Source organism: Chelonoidis abingdonii, chromosome 13 (genome assembly GCF_003597395.2).
Source record: "Chelonoidis abingdonii isolate Lonesome George chromosome 13, CheloAbing_2.0, whole genome shotgun sequence".
NCBI lineage: Eukaryota > Metazoa > Chordata > Testudines > Testudinidae > Chelonoidis > Chelonoidis abingdonii.
In genome coordinates this window covers 2,593,779-2,611,691 of record NC_133781.1, presented here as the reverse complement: position 1 = coordinate 2,611,691, position 17,913 = coordinate 2,593,779, and the positions used below count along the sequence as shown (strand labels likewise).

Here is a 17,913-nt window from a genome sequence, read left to right as displayed (position 1 = left end):
GGGCGACGTCCGAGCCGGCATGACTCTCCTAGTTCGTGTCACTCTCATATTTGAGGTAGGCAGGTGAAGCGTTAGGGGGTCTTTTGCCCAAGGACCCCTACTGGAAAGTTGGGTACCACCCAGGATTTGAACCCCGGTCTCTTGTATCAAAGGGCGGTCTTCCGTATGAAAGGGTGGCACTCTTAACCACTACGCTATCCAGTCGCCTGGATATAAAATATGTATATTTTACTGGTCTGAACTTTCTTCTGTTTGTAACCACTAATTGTTAGTGCTGGGATGAAGAGGATTTTATCTGTCAAGACGAGGTCTCAGCTAGAATTCCCCCATGTTGGATGCAACACTTTTGAGTGAGTAAATTATCATGTATAAATTAGAAATTCTAATGACATTTTAGTACTGGTAGCATGAGAACTGCAGCCTGTGTCACTCAGATTAAAGTTCCTCATGATCACACAGCTTTCTTCCCTAGGTGTTATAGATAGATGCTTGAGGAGCCATTCATCCTGTTCTTTATATGTGATTTGGTAGTATGTAGCAGACACCAACTAGTACCTCATCTTGTGCTTTATCTGTTAGTACACTCATCTGTAAGCATTGAAGATCATTTGCACTGAGTTGTTGGTGACTCAGAAACAGGTAATGCCATTTGTGACATAGGGTGCCATGCGCCCTCTGCTTCTGCCTACTCAGTCCTTTTCTAAATAGATTATAACATGTGAATCATCCCACCAGTTTCAGTAACACCATCTAGGCCTGGTCTACACTGGGGGTGGTGGTGTCGATGTAAGATACGCAATTTCAGCTATGGGAATACTGTAGCTGAAGTCGACGTATCTTATTTCGACTTATCTCTTGTCCTCATGGTGCGGGATTGAAGGCCATGGCTTCCCTGTTGACTCCACTACCGCCACTCGCCCTGGTGGAGTTCCAGAGTCGACGGGAGCGCGTTTGGGGATTGATATATCGCATCTAGATGAGATGCGATATATCAATCTCTGATAAATCGATCGCTACCTGCCAATTCGGCAGGTAGTCTGGATGTACCCCTAGATCAAATTTGTGCTCATAAATGAGTAATTTCAGTTTCTCTTGGTTTTTTTTACCCAGGCCTCTAGCATAGGTATGTAGGCAATTCACAGTGCATTGACACAACTCTCCCTACAACAGTGTACATGGAAAAGTGGCCTCCCTACTGCTGGGATTTACCTTTCTGACTTCTCCATCCCCCTGCTTAATCAGGACTCTGTTTTCTCTTTACCCGGGCCAGATTTCTCCCCCAAACTCTCCTTTTCTCTCATGCCTCTATAATCACCTGCTTTTCCCTTTACAGTTTCCCACCTCTCATAGAATGATTGAATATCAGGGTTGGAAGGAACCTCAGGAAGTCATCTAGTCCAACCCCCTGCTCAAAGCAGGACCAATGCCCAACTAAATCATCCCAGCCAGGGCTTTGTCAAACCTGACCTTAAAAACTTATAAGGATGGAGATTCCACCACCTCCCTAGGTAACCCATTCCAGTGCTGCACCACTCTCTGGAGTGAAAAAGTTTTTCCTAAAATCCACCTCACTCCCCCTGCATTGAAGGCGATTAATCTATCCGTTCTTATCAGGTACCACTGAGAAGTAGTCTAGATCCATCCTCCTTTGCGAACCCCCTTTTAGGTCATTGACAAGCAGTTATCAATCCCTCCTCCCCTTCCTTCTTTCTCTTTCTGCGGAATAAAACAATCTCAGTTCCCTCAGCTCTCCTCATTAATCCATGTGCTCCAGCCCACCTAATCATTTTTGTTGCCTCTGTGGACTCTTTCATTTTTCCACATCCTTCTTGTAGTGTGGGGCCCAAAACTGGACACAGTACTCCAGATGAGGCCTCACCAATGTCGAATAGAGGGGAATGATCATGTCCCTCGATCTGCTGGCAATGCCCCTAGCCTTCTTGGCAACAAGGGCGCACTGCTGACTCATATCCAGCTTCTCATCCACTGTAACCCTGGGTTCTTTTCTGCAGAACTGTTTCCTAGCCGTTTGGTCTCTAGTCTGTAACAGTGAATTGGATTCTTCCATCCTAAGTGCAGGACTCTGCACTTGTACTTGTTGAACCTCACCAGGTTTCTTTTGGCCCAGTCCTCTAATTTGTCTAGGTCCCTCTGTATCCTATCCCTACCCTCCAGCGTATCTACCACTCCTCCCAGTTTAGTGTCATCTGCAAACTTGCAGAGAGTGCAGTCCATGCCATCCTCCAGATCATTAATGAAGATATTGAACAAAACCAGCCCCAGGACCGACCCTTGGGGTACTCCACTTGAAACCGGCTGCCAACTAGACATGGAGCCATTGATCACAGCTGACCCCACGATCACAGCTGACCCCACATTCACAGCTACTGTCCCACATACCCCTGCACTCTCTATTCTCCTGCACCTGCTCAGCCTCCTGCTGGCTGAATCCCCCTCAACCTCTCTGTCCCCCACACATCCTCCTGGACCCCCCTCCAGTCTCTCTAGCTCCCCATATTTCCACTTTTCCTCTTGAGTTTCCTGTCCAATGTCTTAACCACAGAGCCCCAGCTGTATTCCTTGAGAAAAGCCTGACATCATTCACATTGGAAACAAGAGCAGTTGGTGGCCATCTTTATTAGGGGCAGTCTCACTTCCACATGCCAAATCTGTAGGGAAACAATGGCCGTCTTGATTAAGGGCCATTTGACTTCAGCTCCTCCCTCTCTTCCTCCCTCCACCCCCCGCCCAATAATAGGAAATGGTGGCCATGTCTCACAAGGGAAATGTGCGAGTTTTGGACTGAAATCCCAACTAAATATCATGAGACTTGTGATAAAAATCACCGGAGTTGGGTATCGCACTTTTACAGTAGAAATTGTGTGTGTTTTTAATGAAAGCTCTGGGAAATTTCTCAGCTCCCCAGGGTAGTTCCCTGCTCTCTGTGGGGAGGGGTAATTTCCAGCTCTGCCTGTGACTGGTCAGGGCTAGAAGAGAGGATAAGAGGTTCAAGACCTGTGCTGTGCCTGGGTCATAACAACCCTCAGTATGTGAAGGACCCTGAATCTTCTGAAAGGAGGAACCTCAAGTCTCCAAGGAACCATGTGACCTCCTCAAAGGGTCTCCAGGAATGGTTTCCAATCCCTTTGGTTTATCCAAGTGATGGAACACACTCCTGTATTCATACCCTGCACCCTACTGGAATACTTTTTGTACAAAGTATGACTTTTGAGGTATCTTTTGAAAGTTCATAATTTGGTGGTCAGTGTTGTCCTGATAAAAGTTTTGGCAACTTTGTATGTAAAATTAAGATTTTCCTGTAGGATATTGTTAACACATGTTCCAAATCATAGCAGAAGTTGGCAAACCAGTCAGTCTGTCCTAAACAGTGTGCTCTGCTTCATTAGCATTTAATATATGGAGATATGCCTATCTAATAGAGCTGGAAGGAACCTTGAAAAGTCATTGAGCCAGTCCCCTGCCTTCACAGCAGGACCAAGTACTGTCCCTGACAAGAATTCCCATCCCCATCCCTAAATGGCCCCCTCAAGGATTGAACTCACAACCCTGGGTTTAGCAAGTCAAGTGTCAAACTACTGAGCTATCTCTCCTCCTTATTTAAGTAGTAACTAGAGTCATCAAGCAGGAAGGGAGATAAAGGGAGTGCAAACAGGTGAGGAAAAAAGCAGCAGAGAAAATCCTTTCACACAGACTCTTTGTCTCCTTGTTCTCAGCTGGAAATGCTTCTCAAAGGGGGAACAGAATTATAAAAAGGAGAGGCAGACACTCCAAGAGACCTTTCCACCCCCACATCCTGCCCCCCTGTTCATCTCACTCTTTGCACCTGAGCAGACAAAGAAACTAGCTGTTGGACTATGGGGGATGGGTCCTGACCCGAAGGTTGGTCAGTAACACTGCTGGAATCATGTGGTGAGAAACTTTGCTTCAGATCTAACCTAAATTGTTGTTAGATGTGAGAGAGTGTCTTCTCTTTATTTTTCTTGTAGTCATTTCTCACTTTTATGTCTCAAGTATTCACTTTATTTAAAGTAATAAGCAGTCATATTATTCCTTTAAGGAATAAAGGACTTATTTTATTTGTATTGTCCTGGAGAGGGCTGGGTAGTACAGGACATACATTTCTGGGGGAAATCTAAGACTGGGGGCGCGTGGGGGTCACACTGAAGTATTACTAAAACTGGCAAAAGTCAGAGTATAACCCAAGTGTGCCTGGAAGGCTGCAGTTATACACAGACACACACACATGCACTCTCAAGATGTGGTTTGCATGCTGGCAGGCTGTTTGTGTGTGGCCCTGGTGGGTGCCACTTCAGCAATGCAGTGTAAGGCACCCAAGGTTACAGGGCAGGGGTGACACAGCCGCTCATTAGTCTAGATTGGACCCTTGCTATGTCACACCCACCCAGCTAGCACATCTGGAAACAACCGTGTCTTAGAATAAGTGTAAAATCTTGGTCTCATGTGTTTGCTTTGACTGGAGCAGGATTTCCCATTCCCAAACTTGTTGTGATCTCCTAGGGAAGAGACATGGGTCCAAGATCTCCAGGACTCTGAGGAGAAGGAGATCCAGAGAAATAGCCACACAGGTGAGGAATTGGTTAAACAGACGCAGACGCCATCTGCCATTGATGTGGTATACCTTGACTGTAGTAAGACTTTTGGTACGGTCTTGCATGACCTTCTCATAAAGAAACTAGGGAAATGCAACCTAGATGCAGCTACTATAAGGTGCGTGCATAACTGGTTGGAAAGCCATTCAGAGAGTAGCTATCAGCGGTTCTCACTCAGACTGGAAGGGCATGTTGAGTGGGGTTCCGCAGGGATCAGTTCTGTGTCCGGTTCCATTCAGTATCTTCTTCAAGGGCATAGAGAGTACTCTTATAAAGTTTGTGGACAATTCCAGGCTGGGAAGGGTTGTAAGTGCTTTGGTGGATAGAATTACAATTCAAAGTGATCTGGACAAACGGGAGAAATGGTCTGAAGTAAATGGGATGAAATTCAGTAAGGACAAATGCAAAGTGCTTCATTTAGGGAGGAACAATCAGTCCCACACATTCAAAATGGGAAATGACTAGTAAGGAAGGACTATTGTGGAAAGGGATCTGGGGGTCATAGTGTATCACAAGCCAAATAAGTCAACAGTGTAATACTTCTGTAAAGAAAACCAAAACAAGTGCATCATTCTCCGATGTATTAGCAAGAATGTTGTAAGCAAGACATGGGAAGTAATTCTTCTGCTCTACTCTACACTGATTAGGCCTCAACTGGAGTATTGTGCCCAGCTCTGTGCTGCACATTTCAGAAAAGATGAGGACAAATTAGAGAATGCCCAGAGAAAAGCAACAAAAATGATAAAAGTTCTAGAAAACATGACCTATGAGGGAAGATTGGAAAAAAAAAATAGGTTTGCTTAGTCTGGAGAAGAGATGACTGAGTAAATAAAGGTTGATACTAGGAGGAGGGAGAAAAAATGTTCTCTCTAACCTCTGAGCCTAGGACAAGAAGCAATGGGCTTAAAGTGCAGCAAGGGAGGTTTAGGTTGGACATTAGGAAAAACTTCTTAACTTTCAGGGTAGTTAACCAGTAGAATAAATTGCCTAGGGAAGTTGTGGACTCTTCATCATTGTCTAACTGGCTCTTAAAAATCTCCAAACAGCTGTCAGGGATGGTCTAGATCAGAAGTTCTCAAACTGTGGTCCATGGACCACCAGTGGACCGCAAGCTCCATTCAGGTGGTCTGCAGATAGTTCCCTCTAAGGTGTGTACCTGGGCGGCCACACACAAGAGAATGAAGGGCTACCAACCTAATTAGTGTAGCCGTGCAGGTGTGGCTCCACTAAATAAGAAGATGTACATTTTAGGTGAGGTGGTGGCCTTGGGAGGAATCGGGGCTAGGTGGAAGGGGGCAATGTGGTGAGAAGAGGGGGTGGGGAGAATTTGGATCATGCAGGGCTGCAGCGGCCAGAGAAAGAGGCGACATTCCCCAGCTCCAGGGCTGCAGGTGCCAGGGAGAAATGGCTCTCCTTACGTCTAAACAGCTGAGATTCTCACAAAGGCCTGTGAGCATCTCCAGGTCTCTGTTCCCAGGTCAGGATTGTCCCCAGCAGGTGGTGTATATGCATGGCAGATGTCGCTTGTGACTTCCCACCCACCTCACTGACCCCAGGGAGCAGCTCCCTGCCTTTGAAAGTTTGGATGGGATGTGGGAGCAGAATTGGTCTCTCTCTCCCCCCCGGAAATGTTTTGGGAAGGATTTAGATCCTGAGTTTTCAATTATCACAACAGATATTTTAATTCGTTCCCCCCTTTCCTGTTCCACTCTCTGAGATTCCCATTTGTAACAGGGGTTCGGGTGGTCGGGCAGCCTAGTGGTTAGATTGCCAGGCTCTCAGTCCCCTACTGGGCCGAGTACTTTGTCCTTAAGGCCAGGGGAGGGGTAAGGGACACCCAGGCCCTCCCTCTCCACAGGGTCCCAGCCCAGGGCCCTGTGTATATCAACTTCTGAACAGGGTGGGGTTGGTGTCCCTCCCAGCAGGGAGTCAGAACCCACTGCCCTGGGCTACTTTCTACGAGTCCATTCAGTTTGGGATATGGCCCCTCCAGTACAACCTGCTGGTGGCTTGCTGCCCACTGGGTTCCCTCTTGGGTCTAAGGACATGTCTTGGTGTGGTCCCAGGTCCCTTCAGGCAAGGTAAGGATGAGCCCCACAATGTCTCTGGGGGGTCTGCCCAGTCTGTTACCTCTGGTGCTGGGGGTTCATTTGCTGTCTCCCCTTAGCTGAGGAGCCAGTGCTGGCTTCCAGGTGGCTGCCCTGGCTGGCAGGTCACTGCTCCATCCCTTCAGCCCTAAGCAAAACCAGGGTCCCTTCTTTTAACCTCCTTCCAGTCCTGGCATTGTTTGCAGGTGTAGTAAGGTGGGGCTAGCTTAACCCAAACACTTTCTTTACCCCTTGCAGAGCCAGCTGGAAGTTTCTCTGCTTCATTGCGCTCTTCTTCCAGTGCAGGGACTGACTCCTATCTGGATTCTCTCTCTGTCACATCAGGTGATGGGATGGTGAGTGAGAACAAGGAGGAGCATCCTCAGCAGGAAGGTCCTGAGCAAATGGAAGCACAGAGAACACTATCAGGAAGATCTGAAGGGGATGTTTCCTGGAGTCCTGAGCAGGGAGAATCCTGTGGAAATCGACACAGACCAGAGGTGCAGCAGGGAACCTCCTCAGGAGAGAGACAACAGGGTAAATCCACTGACCAAGGGGTTGGTTTGAAGGACCTTCCTGAAGAGATGATCCAGCCAGGAATCTGCACTAAAGGGAAACCATATGAATGTGCTGAGTGCAGAAAAATCTTCAGTAATGACTCGTCCCTGATTGTTCATCAGCGAGTCCACACAGGAGAGAGACCCTATACCTGCTCGGAGTGTGGGAAATCCTTCACTCGGAGCTCCACCCTTGTTGTGCATCAGAGAGTGCACACAGAAGAGAAACCCTATAAATGCCTCGACTGCGGGAAAAGCTTCAAGCGGAGCTCAACCCTTATTTCACACCAGAAAATCCACACAGGAGAGAGACCTTATAACTGCCTGGAATGTGGGAAAGGCTTCAGTGAACGCTCAAACCTAAACAAACATCAGAGAATCCACACAGGAGAGAAACCTTATAACTGCCTTGAGTGCGGAAAAAGTTTCTCTTGGAGTTCACATCTCATTAAACATCAGAGAATGCACACTGGAAAGATGCCCTATAATTGCCCTGACTGTGGGAAAGGCTTCGGTGACAGCTCAGCTGTTGTTAGACATCAGAGGATCCATACTGGAGAGAGACCCTATAAATGCCTTGAGTGTGGGAAAAGCTTCAAGCAGAGCTCAAACCTTATGAATCATCAGATAATCCACACAGGAGAAAAACCCTATTACTGCCCTGAGTGTGGGAAGGGGTTCAGTCGGAAGGCTCACGTCATTTCACACCAGAAAATACACAGGCCAGAGAGATCCTTTAATTGCCTTGAGTGTGGGGAAAACTTCTCTAGCAGCTCTGACCTCGTTAAACATCAGAAAACCCACACTGGAAAGACACCCAATAAATGTTCTGTGTGTCAGAAAAGCTTCAAGCAGAGGTCAGAACTTATTTCACATCAGAGAGCCCACACAACAAAGAGAAACTATAAATGTTCTGTCTGTGGGAAAAGCTACAAGGGGAAGGTCTCTCTAATGTCCCATCAGAGACTCCATACAGGCTAGCAGGTGGCAGGAGCTCTCACTATGGGACAATGTGTCTATGCCCTCGTGAAGCAAAGAGTGAATGTCCTTCATTGGTGGAGGGTCTGTGTAGGAACAGCAAGTGGATGAAGGGTTCTGGTTTCAGTGGGGAATAGTTGGCGGCAGCGGCAGAGGAGGAGGAAACACTGGGGATCTGGGTGATTTCAAGGTTTGAAGGGAGCAGGCGATGGGATTAGTGGAGGATATTTCTGTGGGTTCTACATGTACTTTCCAATTTAGAAGAGAGGTAAAAATGCCCCATTGCAGTTTGTGCCTGAGTTGTCTCTGCAGCTCCTAGGGCATCTCGGGGCAGGGACAGGGGAATGTTATTCAGGGAAGCAGCAAGGGGCCCTCTGGGGCTGTAGTTACAAGGCAGGAAGAGCTGCTGATCTGAACTAACAGGATGTCAGAGCACTGCTCAGTGTATTGGAATCTATGCAGACATGAGTGATGGGAGCAGCTGGAGATTGGGGAATTCATGGTGGAGATTCCCCAGAGAGGTAGGAACTCTGGGGGATGCCCTTTTAGAAGTGTGGTCTAGTGGTTAGAGGGGAGAGTGGGGGAAATGAGCTAGGACTCCTGGGTGTGAGCTAGTGCCAGTCACTTCCCGTTCTCTCTCTGTGTCCATTTCTCCCATCTCTACAGTGGAGAGAATAGTTGTCCAACTCCATGGAGAGTTGTAAGGGGTTGGTAATTGCATTCTCCTGAGCCACAGAACACACAGTAAGTACTTGGAAGGGAAAACATTTTTGTTATTGTTATTACTGTGTTTTGTAGAATCACAGAAATGCAGGGTTGGATCATAGGTGCTGGAACTAGGGGTGCTGCCAAACCCCCTGGCTTGAAGTGGTTTCTATTATATAAAAGGTTTATAGTTTTAGTTCAGTGGCTCGCAGCACCCCGTCTATAAAGATTGTTCCAGCACCCCTGGGTTGGAAGGAACCTTGAGAGGTCATCAAGTCCAATTCCCTGCACTGAGGCAGGACCAAGTAAACCTATACCACCCTTGTCAGGTGTTTGTCTAACCTGTTCTTAAAGACCTCCAATGATGGGGATTCCACAGCCTCCCCTGGAGGTCTATTCCAGAGCTTATCTATCCTACTAGTTAGAAAGCAAATGACTTTTTCCTTCCTAAGCATACCATTTTGCACTTGTCTTTACTGACTTGATTTCAGACCAATTCTCCAATTTGTCAAGGTCGTTTTGAATTCTGATCCTGTCCTCAAAAGTGCTAGAAATCCCTCCCATCTTGGAGTCATCAGCAAATGATATAAGCATATTCTCCACTCTGTTATCCTAGTGATTAATGATCATATTGAATAGTACCAGTTTCATGATTGACTCCTGAGGAGCCCCATTATCTATGTCCCTGTAGTTTAACAATGAACCATTGCTAACTACTCTTTGAGTATGAACTTTCCAACAGTTTTGTACCCACCTTGTGGTAATTTCATCTAGACCACATTTCCCTAGTTTTTCTGAGATTGTCATAGGGGACTATGCCAAAAGCCTTACCAAAATCAAGATATATCTGCTGCGTTCCCCATGGCCAGTACACCAGTAACCCTGTCAAAGAAGGACATTAGATTGGTTTGGCATGCTTCGTTCTTGACAAAGCCATGTTGGTTATTTCTTATTATCTTATTACCCTGCAGGTACTTACAAACTGATTAACAATTTGTTCCAGTATCTTTCCAGGTGTCGAAGTTAGGGTAACCAGTCTATAATTCTCCAGGTCCTCTTTGTTTCCCTTTTTAAAGTTAGCTTCGGTGTTTTCCCTACTCTAGTGCTCTGGGACCTCACCCGTGCTCTGGGACCTCACCCATCCTCTGAGTTCTCATAGATAATCGCTAGTGATTCAGAGGTTGGTTCAGCTAGTTACTTAAGTACCCTAGAGTCAATTTCTGTCAGGCCATGCCGATTTCAATACACATTACCTCTCTATCTGATCTTTAACCTCTCTTTTCCTGTGTTGGCTTGAATTACCTCCCCTTTGCTGTTCATATTAATTATGTTAAGTATCCGGTCAGACTAGTGAATACTGATGCAAAGTAGGCATTAAACACCTCAGCCCTTTTGTCATCCATTTATTATAACTATTTGATGCTCTCCTGTCCCTTCCTAGCTCTATCAGGGGGAGCATGTTATTGAATGGAAAGGAAGGCCTGTAGCTGGAATTCCTTATCTCTGTTTTCAAGAAGGGGCTCAGATGAGATTGTGACCCCTGGGATTATTCCTGAAATAATTGCCCTGGCACGGATTTTCTCCTTGTTTCTGGATCATGGGAAGGGGCAGGGTCTCGTGTTTCTGGAAAATCAGCTTTTGGGTGAGTCTTTTATATCTCATTGAAATTTTTACCTGAATGTTTCTTTTTATACAAATAAATTCTTAATATTTTTTTTGAGTGTTCGGTGTGAAGTCTGTCTCTCCCAGAGCTCTGCCAGGGCATGATGATGCTGGGAGTCCCAAGAAGGAACTGAAAGCTCAAAGAGTGGGTCAGAGCCATCTGTCCCCCAGCCCCTGCTGAAGGTGCCCTATAAATCCGGGTGCCCTGTGCAAGGCATCTGGCGAGCAAGTGTTCGCTTCCCTTCTCCTAGCAGTGTGGGTGGGAAGCAGGAGCCTGGGAAGATGCTCTGGGGACCAGAGAGCCATCGCTCTAGCTGAGCTGAGACACAGCCCTGGGAGGCAGCAGGGCGCTGCTCTGTGGGACACGTTTCCAAGGTTGGAAAAAGATTCTGGCTGGATCTCCCCTGGGTCACGTTTTCATCCCCAGAGCAGAGCGCAGGCGGGGAGCGGGATTCATTAGCTCCTGCCTCCAGAGGGCTCTGGGTGTTCCGGAGGCTGGGGACAGCCTCTTCTTGGACTCCTAATAGTTTAAAAAAGATTTTGGCTCAATTTCCTGTTGTTACTTCTTCATGAGCCATTTAAAAACAGAATACGTTTTCTTATATTTTGTTATAAAAGGGTAACTATCTTCTGGAAGCTTTATTCTTCTTTCTTTTTACTCAACTTTAATTTCAGGAGAGCTTACTTCCATCCCACTTCCAAATGCAGGAAGAAGTCACCTCTAGTTTGATTCTAATTTTAAGAGCTTCCAAGTTTATTATAAAAACATCTTGACTCCATATGGTTAGAATGATCTCTCTTATTTTAAGCATTGTCAAAGAGACATTAGTAACAAAACAAGAGAGCTAATTCTTACTAATAATGTTATCTAACTACACAATTGTGACACTTAACCCTTATACAGCATCCCTAGATTTACTAATATATGAGCATATACTACAACTCTGTGCACCAAAATCTTATGTTTTGTTAGTAAATCTCTTTTCATGCCAAATCTCCACAAAACCCTGCTTTATTACCAAAAAAGCCTTTCATTGTTGTTGTTTGTTGTTTTTTTGGCATTAGAGTTTTATTTTTCCTTGGATGTTTAAAACATTGGTTGTTTACTTTTCTTCATCTTATGAATTAGGACAGGGGTCAGCAACCTTTCAGAAGTGCTGTGCCAAGTCTTCGTTTATTCACTCTAATGTAAGGTTTTGCATGCCAGTAATACATTAACGTTTTTAGAAGGTCTCTTTCTATAAGTACATAACTAAACTATTGTTGTATGTAAAGTAAATAAGGTTTTTAAAAGTTTAAGAAGCTTCATTTAAAATTAAATTAAAATGCAGATCTTATCAGTCTAGTGTGATCTTTGCCCTTGCTTTTCCTTGGAGAGTTTTCCAATGTCTGGCACGTACTTTAAGCTTAAGTGATCAGTTGTTAACCAGCTTTGAGAGGGACAGAGGACAGATTTCATGTGTGAAAATACCTATTCACACAGGTATATGGATCCAAATGCTGAAAGCATTGCAAATGCAATTTTCTTCAAACAGTTAAATTTCACTGGCAGGGACGTCCAGCAGGTCAGAATATCTCCTCATGATCTCTCTTGGTAGCTTCAAGTGCGCTCCACAGATCTCCAGACTTTGATGTTCACAATTCTGAGCTTTTTAACTGAATGAGCCGCATTTTGAAATCTTCAACACCCATCCACTGAAATATACAGACAAATCCAAGTCACTTTTATTGAACTTTTCAGGTTTAATTAGAAAAGAAAGCGTTGGGCCAAATCGCTGGAAATCTTGAAATCTGTCAGAAAATTCTGATTCCAGTTCTTGCATGTACATTCTAATCTCAATGTCAAATGCAGTGCACTGTTCCATGTGGCATGACAGTGATGTAAGCAGCAGTGGCGCTGGAACAATTTTTAAGGTGAGGGTGCTGAGCTGCACCCCCTCTTGCCCCTGTCTGCACCCCTCACCGCCCCAGGATGGGGCTGGTGGGTTTCAGTTGGGGCGGCTGCAGAGCCCCAGGCCAGTGCCGGGACCCCAGGCTGGCAGCAGAGCCCCCCAGACTGGTAGCTGGGACCCAGGACTGGCGGCGGGCTGAGACGGGCTGGTGGATGAAACCCCAGCTGGCAAGGGGCCGGCAGCTGGTACCCCAGGCTGGCAGCAGAGCCCCTGGGACTGGTGACTGGCAGGGGGTAGGTGGAACCAAGAACAGCCCCCGGCCCATGTCCCCCGCCCCCTATGCTTCCTACCAAGGGTGGATGGAGGGTCCGTGGCTCCCCATTTGTTTTGTACCGTGGTCGGTACCGTGGTCGGGCTGCAGCTCCAAGGCCTGTCCCCTGGCTGGAGCTGTGTCAGGGTAATAGCCGTGCAGGCTGCTGTAGGGAACCACGGGCCCTCCTGCCCTGGGTTGGGGGCCCACGGGGTGGGGACATAGGCTGGGGCCTGCTCTTGGCCCCCTACACTCCCCCTGGGCAGGTGGAGGGTCTGCAGCTTCTGACCCGCTGCAGCTTCTGGCTTGGCCGGGGGCAGGGCCTTGGGTAGAAGGCATGGGGCCACAGATGGGCCAGGGGCTCCTGCTCCTCCCACTTTTTGGAAGGATCCACCACCCCTGTGGCAATGCCATTTGGCTTCCTCTCTCTGGCCCTCTCTGGTCAGGACATTTTTTAGGATTAGAATAAAGTTGAGGGTCCCAGGAGATGATGGGGGTGGCAGCCATAACAGTGAACTCTTTCCAATGGCCAATTTTTACCTCAGTCTCTATCTTTAAGGACCCCAGAGAACTGCTGAGCAGTGCAGCTGGCATACTGTGGGGGGCAGCACCGCCTGCTGCCAACCGGGGAATCCTGCAGGCTGCAATATACGGGCTGCTACCAATGCCTGTGCCTCACTTAGCCTGCAGGCAGCACAGAGAGGAGGCCCACTGCAGGGCACAGAGGTGGCTGTGGGGCTGTTTCAGCTCATATGCACTGTGAGGTCTTGGGGTCTGGGGGTCTTGGGTTCCCAGAGGCACTGGGTCTTGGGGGTCTTGGGTTCTCAGAGGCAACATAAAATAATGGGGTGCCCAGTGCTGGCCCTGGGAGGATGGTCCCAGACTAGGAAGGAGTCTAGTCTGCGAAAGAAGCTTATTGGAACATCTCTGAGGGTGAGATTTACCTGTATTCAGTTTCTCAGTGTATTAGGCTTAGACTTGTGTGTTTTGTTTTATTTTGCTTGGTAACTTACTTTGTTCTGTCTTATTACTGGGAATCACGTAAATCCTAGTTTTTATACTTAATAAAATCACTTGTTTATGAATTAACCCAGAGTAAGTGATTAATACCTGGGGGAGCAAACAGCTATGCATATCTCTCTCTGTGTTATAGAGGGCAAATACTTTCTGAATTTACCCTGTATAAGCTTTATACAGAGTAAAACGGATTTATTTGGCACTTGGATCCCATTGGGAACTAGGTGCTGGAGACAGGAGTACTTGCTGAGCTGTTTTCAGTTAGGTCTGCAGCTTTGGGGGCATGGTTCAGACCCTGGGTCTGTTGCAGCAGGCTAGCATGGCCCAAGCCTGCGTTGGTGCATCATGGGTTGCCAGTGCAGAGGACAAGCCTTGTCCTGAGGGTACCACACACAATTTCGCACCCATGTTTTAACATCATTTTTCAAACACTCGCATTCTGCTACTTGCTCCAGCCTTTTTAAAGTCCCTTCCACTTTTTCATGTGTAAACTGATGGGCTACATTAAGTAACTTTTTTTTTGAATTTGGTTAGGGTGGTCTGTAGTGCCATCTGTTGGCTCAGACGTGTCAGCACAGACACTTTTTGAATTTTGATTACAACTGCTATGTTATGCTGTTGGGCTATTGTATTCATTCGATTATTTCAGGGGCCTCCATACCCGTGCCTTTACATGTCGCACCTTTAACTGTTGAGGGTTCTTTGTTACCCACTGGTAAATTAATTTCCATTCCTCTGAGTCGGCAATAGCCGTTTTATCTGCTGCTTTTTACCTCTTTTTTTATAATTTTATATTCAGAACTGTATCTACTTCACACAAAAATTACTGTCAGCATAAATATACACGGGCCATGGGGAATTTTTATATTGCCTTAAAACCTGATAAATTGCATGGAGCTCAGCATACTGAGCCAATCCATGGTCTAAATGTTCCTGAATTACTTCCTTTTCTAAGTTAATGGCAGCGTATTTTACAAATTTTCTTTTACTACTATTGCGCTCCCGTCAGTAAACCAGACGTGCTTTTTTTGGCCCACGGAATTTAATTCTTCCAGTGGGGGTGCCTCTACCAAGGCAATTCTTTGCTCCAGAGTGACCTCGGGACATCTATGTTGGTTCCCTTTTTCAATTAGGGCACGTGTTAGCATGTCCGGCTTGGACACTGTTTCTGTGATTATCCCTCTGTTAACTAAAATAAGTGTCCACTGGGTCATTTGGATGTTTGAGACTTTGCCTCCCATCAATCTTCCTGATAAAATGTACCTGAGAGGAGTGTGGGTGCTTTGGATAGTAATAGGAACCATTCCTGTGAGGGGCTCAAAAGATTGTACTGCCCAGACGGCTGCGAGACACTCACGTTCACAGGGGATCAAAATTTATTTCTGCTCCTTGTAATTTCCGGAATTCATATGCTACTGGCACTAGCTTTCCCTCTTTATAATTTTGTAATAGTGTGGCAGCCAAGGCCATGTTGTTAACTGCCAAATGAATAACAAAAGGTTGTGGCTTGTTAGGGAAAGGCAGGGTGTGAGCTGAGATAGCCTTTTATTTTAGCAGGGTTAAAGCAGAGTCCTGTTTTCCCCATTCCCATTTTGTTTTTGAGCTGTTTCCACAATGGGTGAGTTATTTCAGCATATTTATAAATGTGTGGTCTAAGAAAATTGAGTTCTCCTAGGAGTACTCTTAAAGAGCGGGTGTTGATAGGGGTCAGCATTTTTACCAGTGCCCTTACCCTCCTCTGATCTACCCATCTCCCTTCTTGTCCAACGACTATGCCTGGGTATGTAACCTGAGGTAGCACCAACTGAGCCTTGTCTAAGGCCACTTTGAACCCCGTTTCCTGAATTAGTGCCAAAACTTTGCTGTTAGTGTTTGAGTTTGTGCTGCGGTTTCCCCAAATATTAAAATGTTTACATATGAAAACACAGAAGGCCTCTCTTGTGGACTCCACTGGTCTAGCATATCCACAACATGCCGATGGGCAATAGCTGGGCTGTTGTGATATCCCTGGGGCAACTGATAAAAGGTCTATTGTTGCTCCTTTATTGTAAAGACAAACTGATCTTGAGAGTCCGGCTGTAGAGATATGGCAAAGAAACAGTTAGCCAAATCACTAACTAAAAAGTGCAAGCCACATAGAAATATTTCTATAACCTGTGTCATAGCAGCCACAATAGGGGCGATAGGAATGGTGCCCTTACTGATTTTTCTATAACTTGTTAAACACCAGGATTGGCCGTTTGCCTTTAGCACTGGCCACACAGGGGAGTTGAAGGGTGAATTCTTTTTTCTAATGACCCCCTGTTCTAGTTCATGGATGGTTTGCACCAATTGAGCCTTTGCCTCTCTCGGGTAAGAGTATTGTTTTTGGGGAGGCACAAATTTCCCCAACAATCTTAACACAAGCATTAATTTTACCACACGTTTTTTTTTAATTCCTGAGTCCATACTGAGGGGAATTTCAAGTGCCACTTTTCAGCTTGTTGAGCTGTAAGAGCAATTACTGGTCTCTCTCCACCTTTCATTAATATGATATCCTGCTGATTTTTCCTGAAGTGGGAGGGGGAATTTCTCACTTCCAAAGGGTTCCTCTAGGCATATTGATTACCACATTGTTTTTGAATAGCCAGTTGGATCCCAAAATAATTTCATGAACCATATCAGGAGTTTGGATCAAATCCCCTAACGCCTCAAACCCTTGCACCAAAAAGGGGACTTGGGTCCATTCCCACCTGGCACTAGGTTTCTCTTGAAAGAATTTTAAAGTTACATATTTAAATTTTTTTTTTTTTTTTTTTTTTTTTTTTTTTAAACTTTTGGGGCTGTTTTGATTATTTTTACAGTGGCTCCTACACTAGCTTTAAGAGATACAGGCGGTGGTGAGCTGGGGCCGGTTCGCACCGGTTCACAGGAACCGGTTGTTAAATTTAGAAGCCTTTTTAGTACCGGTTGTTCCAGGACAACCGGTTCTAAAAAAGCTTTTAAATTTAACAAAGGCTCGGGCAGTTGACCCGGCCCCAGCCCCGGCCCCAGCTTACGCCCCCTCCTCCACTGAACGCTCCGCCCTCCTCCTCCCCTTCCCCTGTTTCCCACAAATCAAATGTTCGTGGAAAGCCTGAAACAAGCACCAGGCAGGTAAGCTGGGCAGGGGGAGGATGCGAGGAGGGCTCCAGGCCGGTTCAGGGAGTTGGGCCCCGCGGCGCCAGTCCTGGTCCTGGCTGAGTGGCTTCGGCTCAGCTCGGCCCGGCCCAGCCCGACCCAGCCCGGGGAGCCGGGCCCCGCGGCGCCAGTCTCAGTCCCTGCCCCGGCTGAGTGGCTCGGCCCAGCCTGGGGAGTCGGGCCTCATGGCATCAGTTCCGGTCCTGGCTGAGCGGCTCCGGCCTCACTCGGCCCGGGGAGTTGGGCCCTGCGGCGCCGGTGCCAGCTGAGCGGCTCCGGCCCAGCCTGGCCCAGGGAGTCGGGCCCCGCGGTGCCAGTGCCAGCTGAGTAACTCCGGCCTGGCCCAGGGAGTCGGGCCCTGCGGCGCTGGTGCCGGCCAAGCGGCTCCGGCTCGGGGAGTCAGAATTTTACCAGTAGCAGCTGGCCAACAAAATGCTGCCTTAGGAGACTGATAGCAGACTTACTGGTAGAAATACTAATTTTACAAGTGCAATTACTGTTTTTTTTCCTCAGCCCTGGCCTCCTGCCTACCAATAATGAACAATTAATGAAGGGTAAGGGTGGGGTAAGGGTACTTGTGTAGCCAGATGTGTATATTTTTGTCATATTTGAACAAAACTGTCTATATTTAGAGAGACTCTCTTCCCCATACCTCCTTTTTATTAATCGATTCTGATAAAATTTGAAATGGTGTCAGTTTTTTCTTTTTTAGAGACCCCTCATATTGTGAGGCCCTAATCTGTATTTTAGTTATTTTATGCCTTAATCCAGCCCTGGGTGTAGGAAAATCCCTGCTCCCAGCCTTCCCTCCATTGTGCTGAGATCATCTCCCTCCATACAGCTGAGTCAGATTCCTGCCCCCGCGTGGCCCGTTGTGGCCAGTTCACTCCTCTCCATGGGCAGAGGCTCCCCCAG

The 17,913-nt window shown here is 46.8% G+C and overlaps 1 protein-coding gene across 1 annotated transcript in view; it reads left to right on the top strand.

Moving 5' to 3' along the window:
* The window catches only part of LOC116824950 (uncharacterized), a 954,865-nt gene that overhangs the window by 25,940 nt on the left and 911,012 nt on the right, over window positions 1-17,913 (top strand). The window contains 2 exon segments of the mRNA XM_075072070.1: window positions 4,505-4,607; window positions 7,064-7,952. Coding sequence (XP_074928171.1) covers window positions 7,072-7,952 — 881 coding nt within the window. The 5' untranslated portion in view covers window positions 4,505-4,607; window positions 7,064-7,071.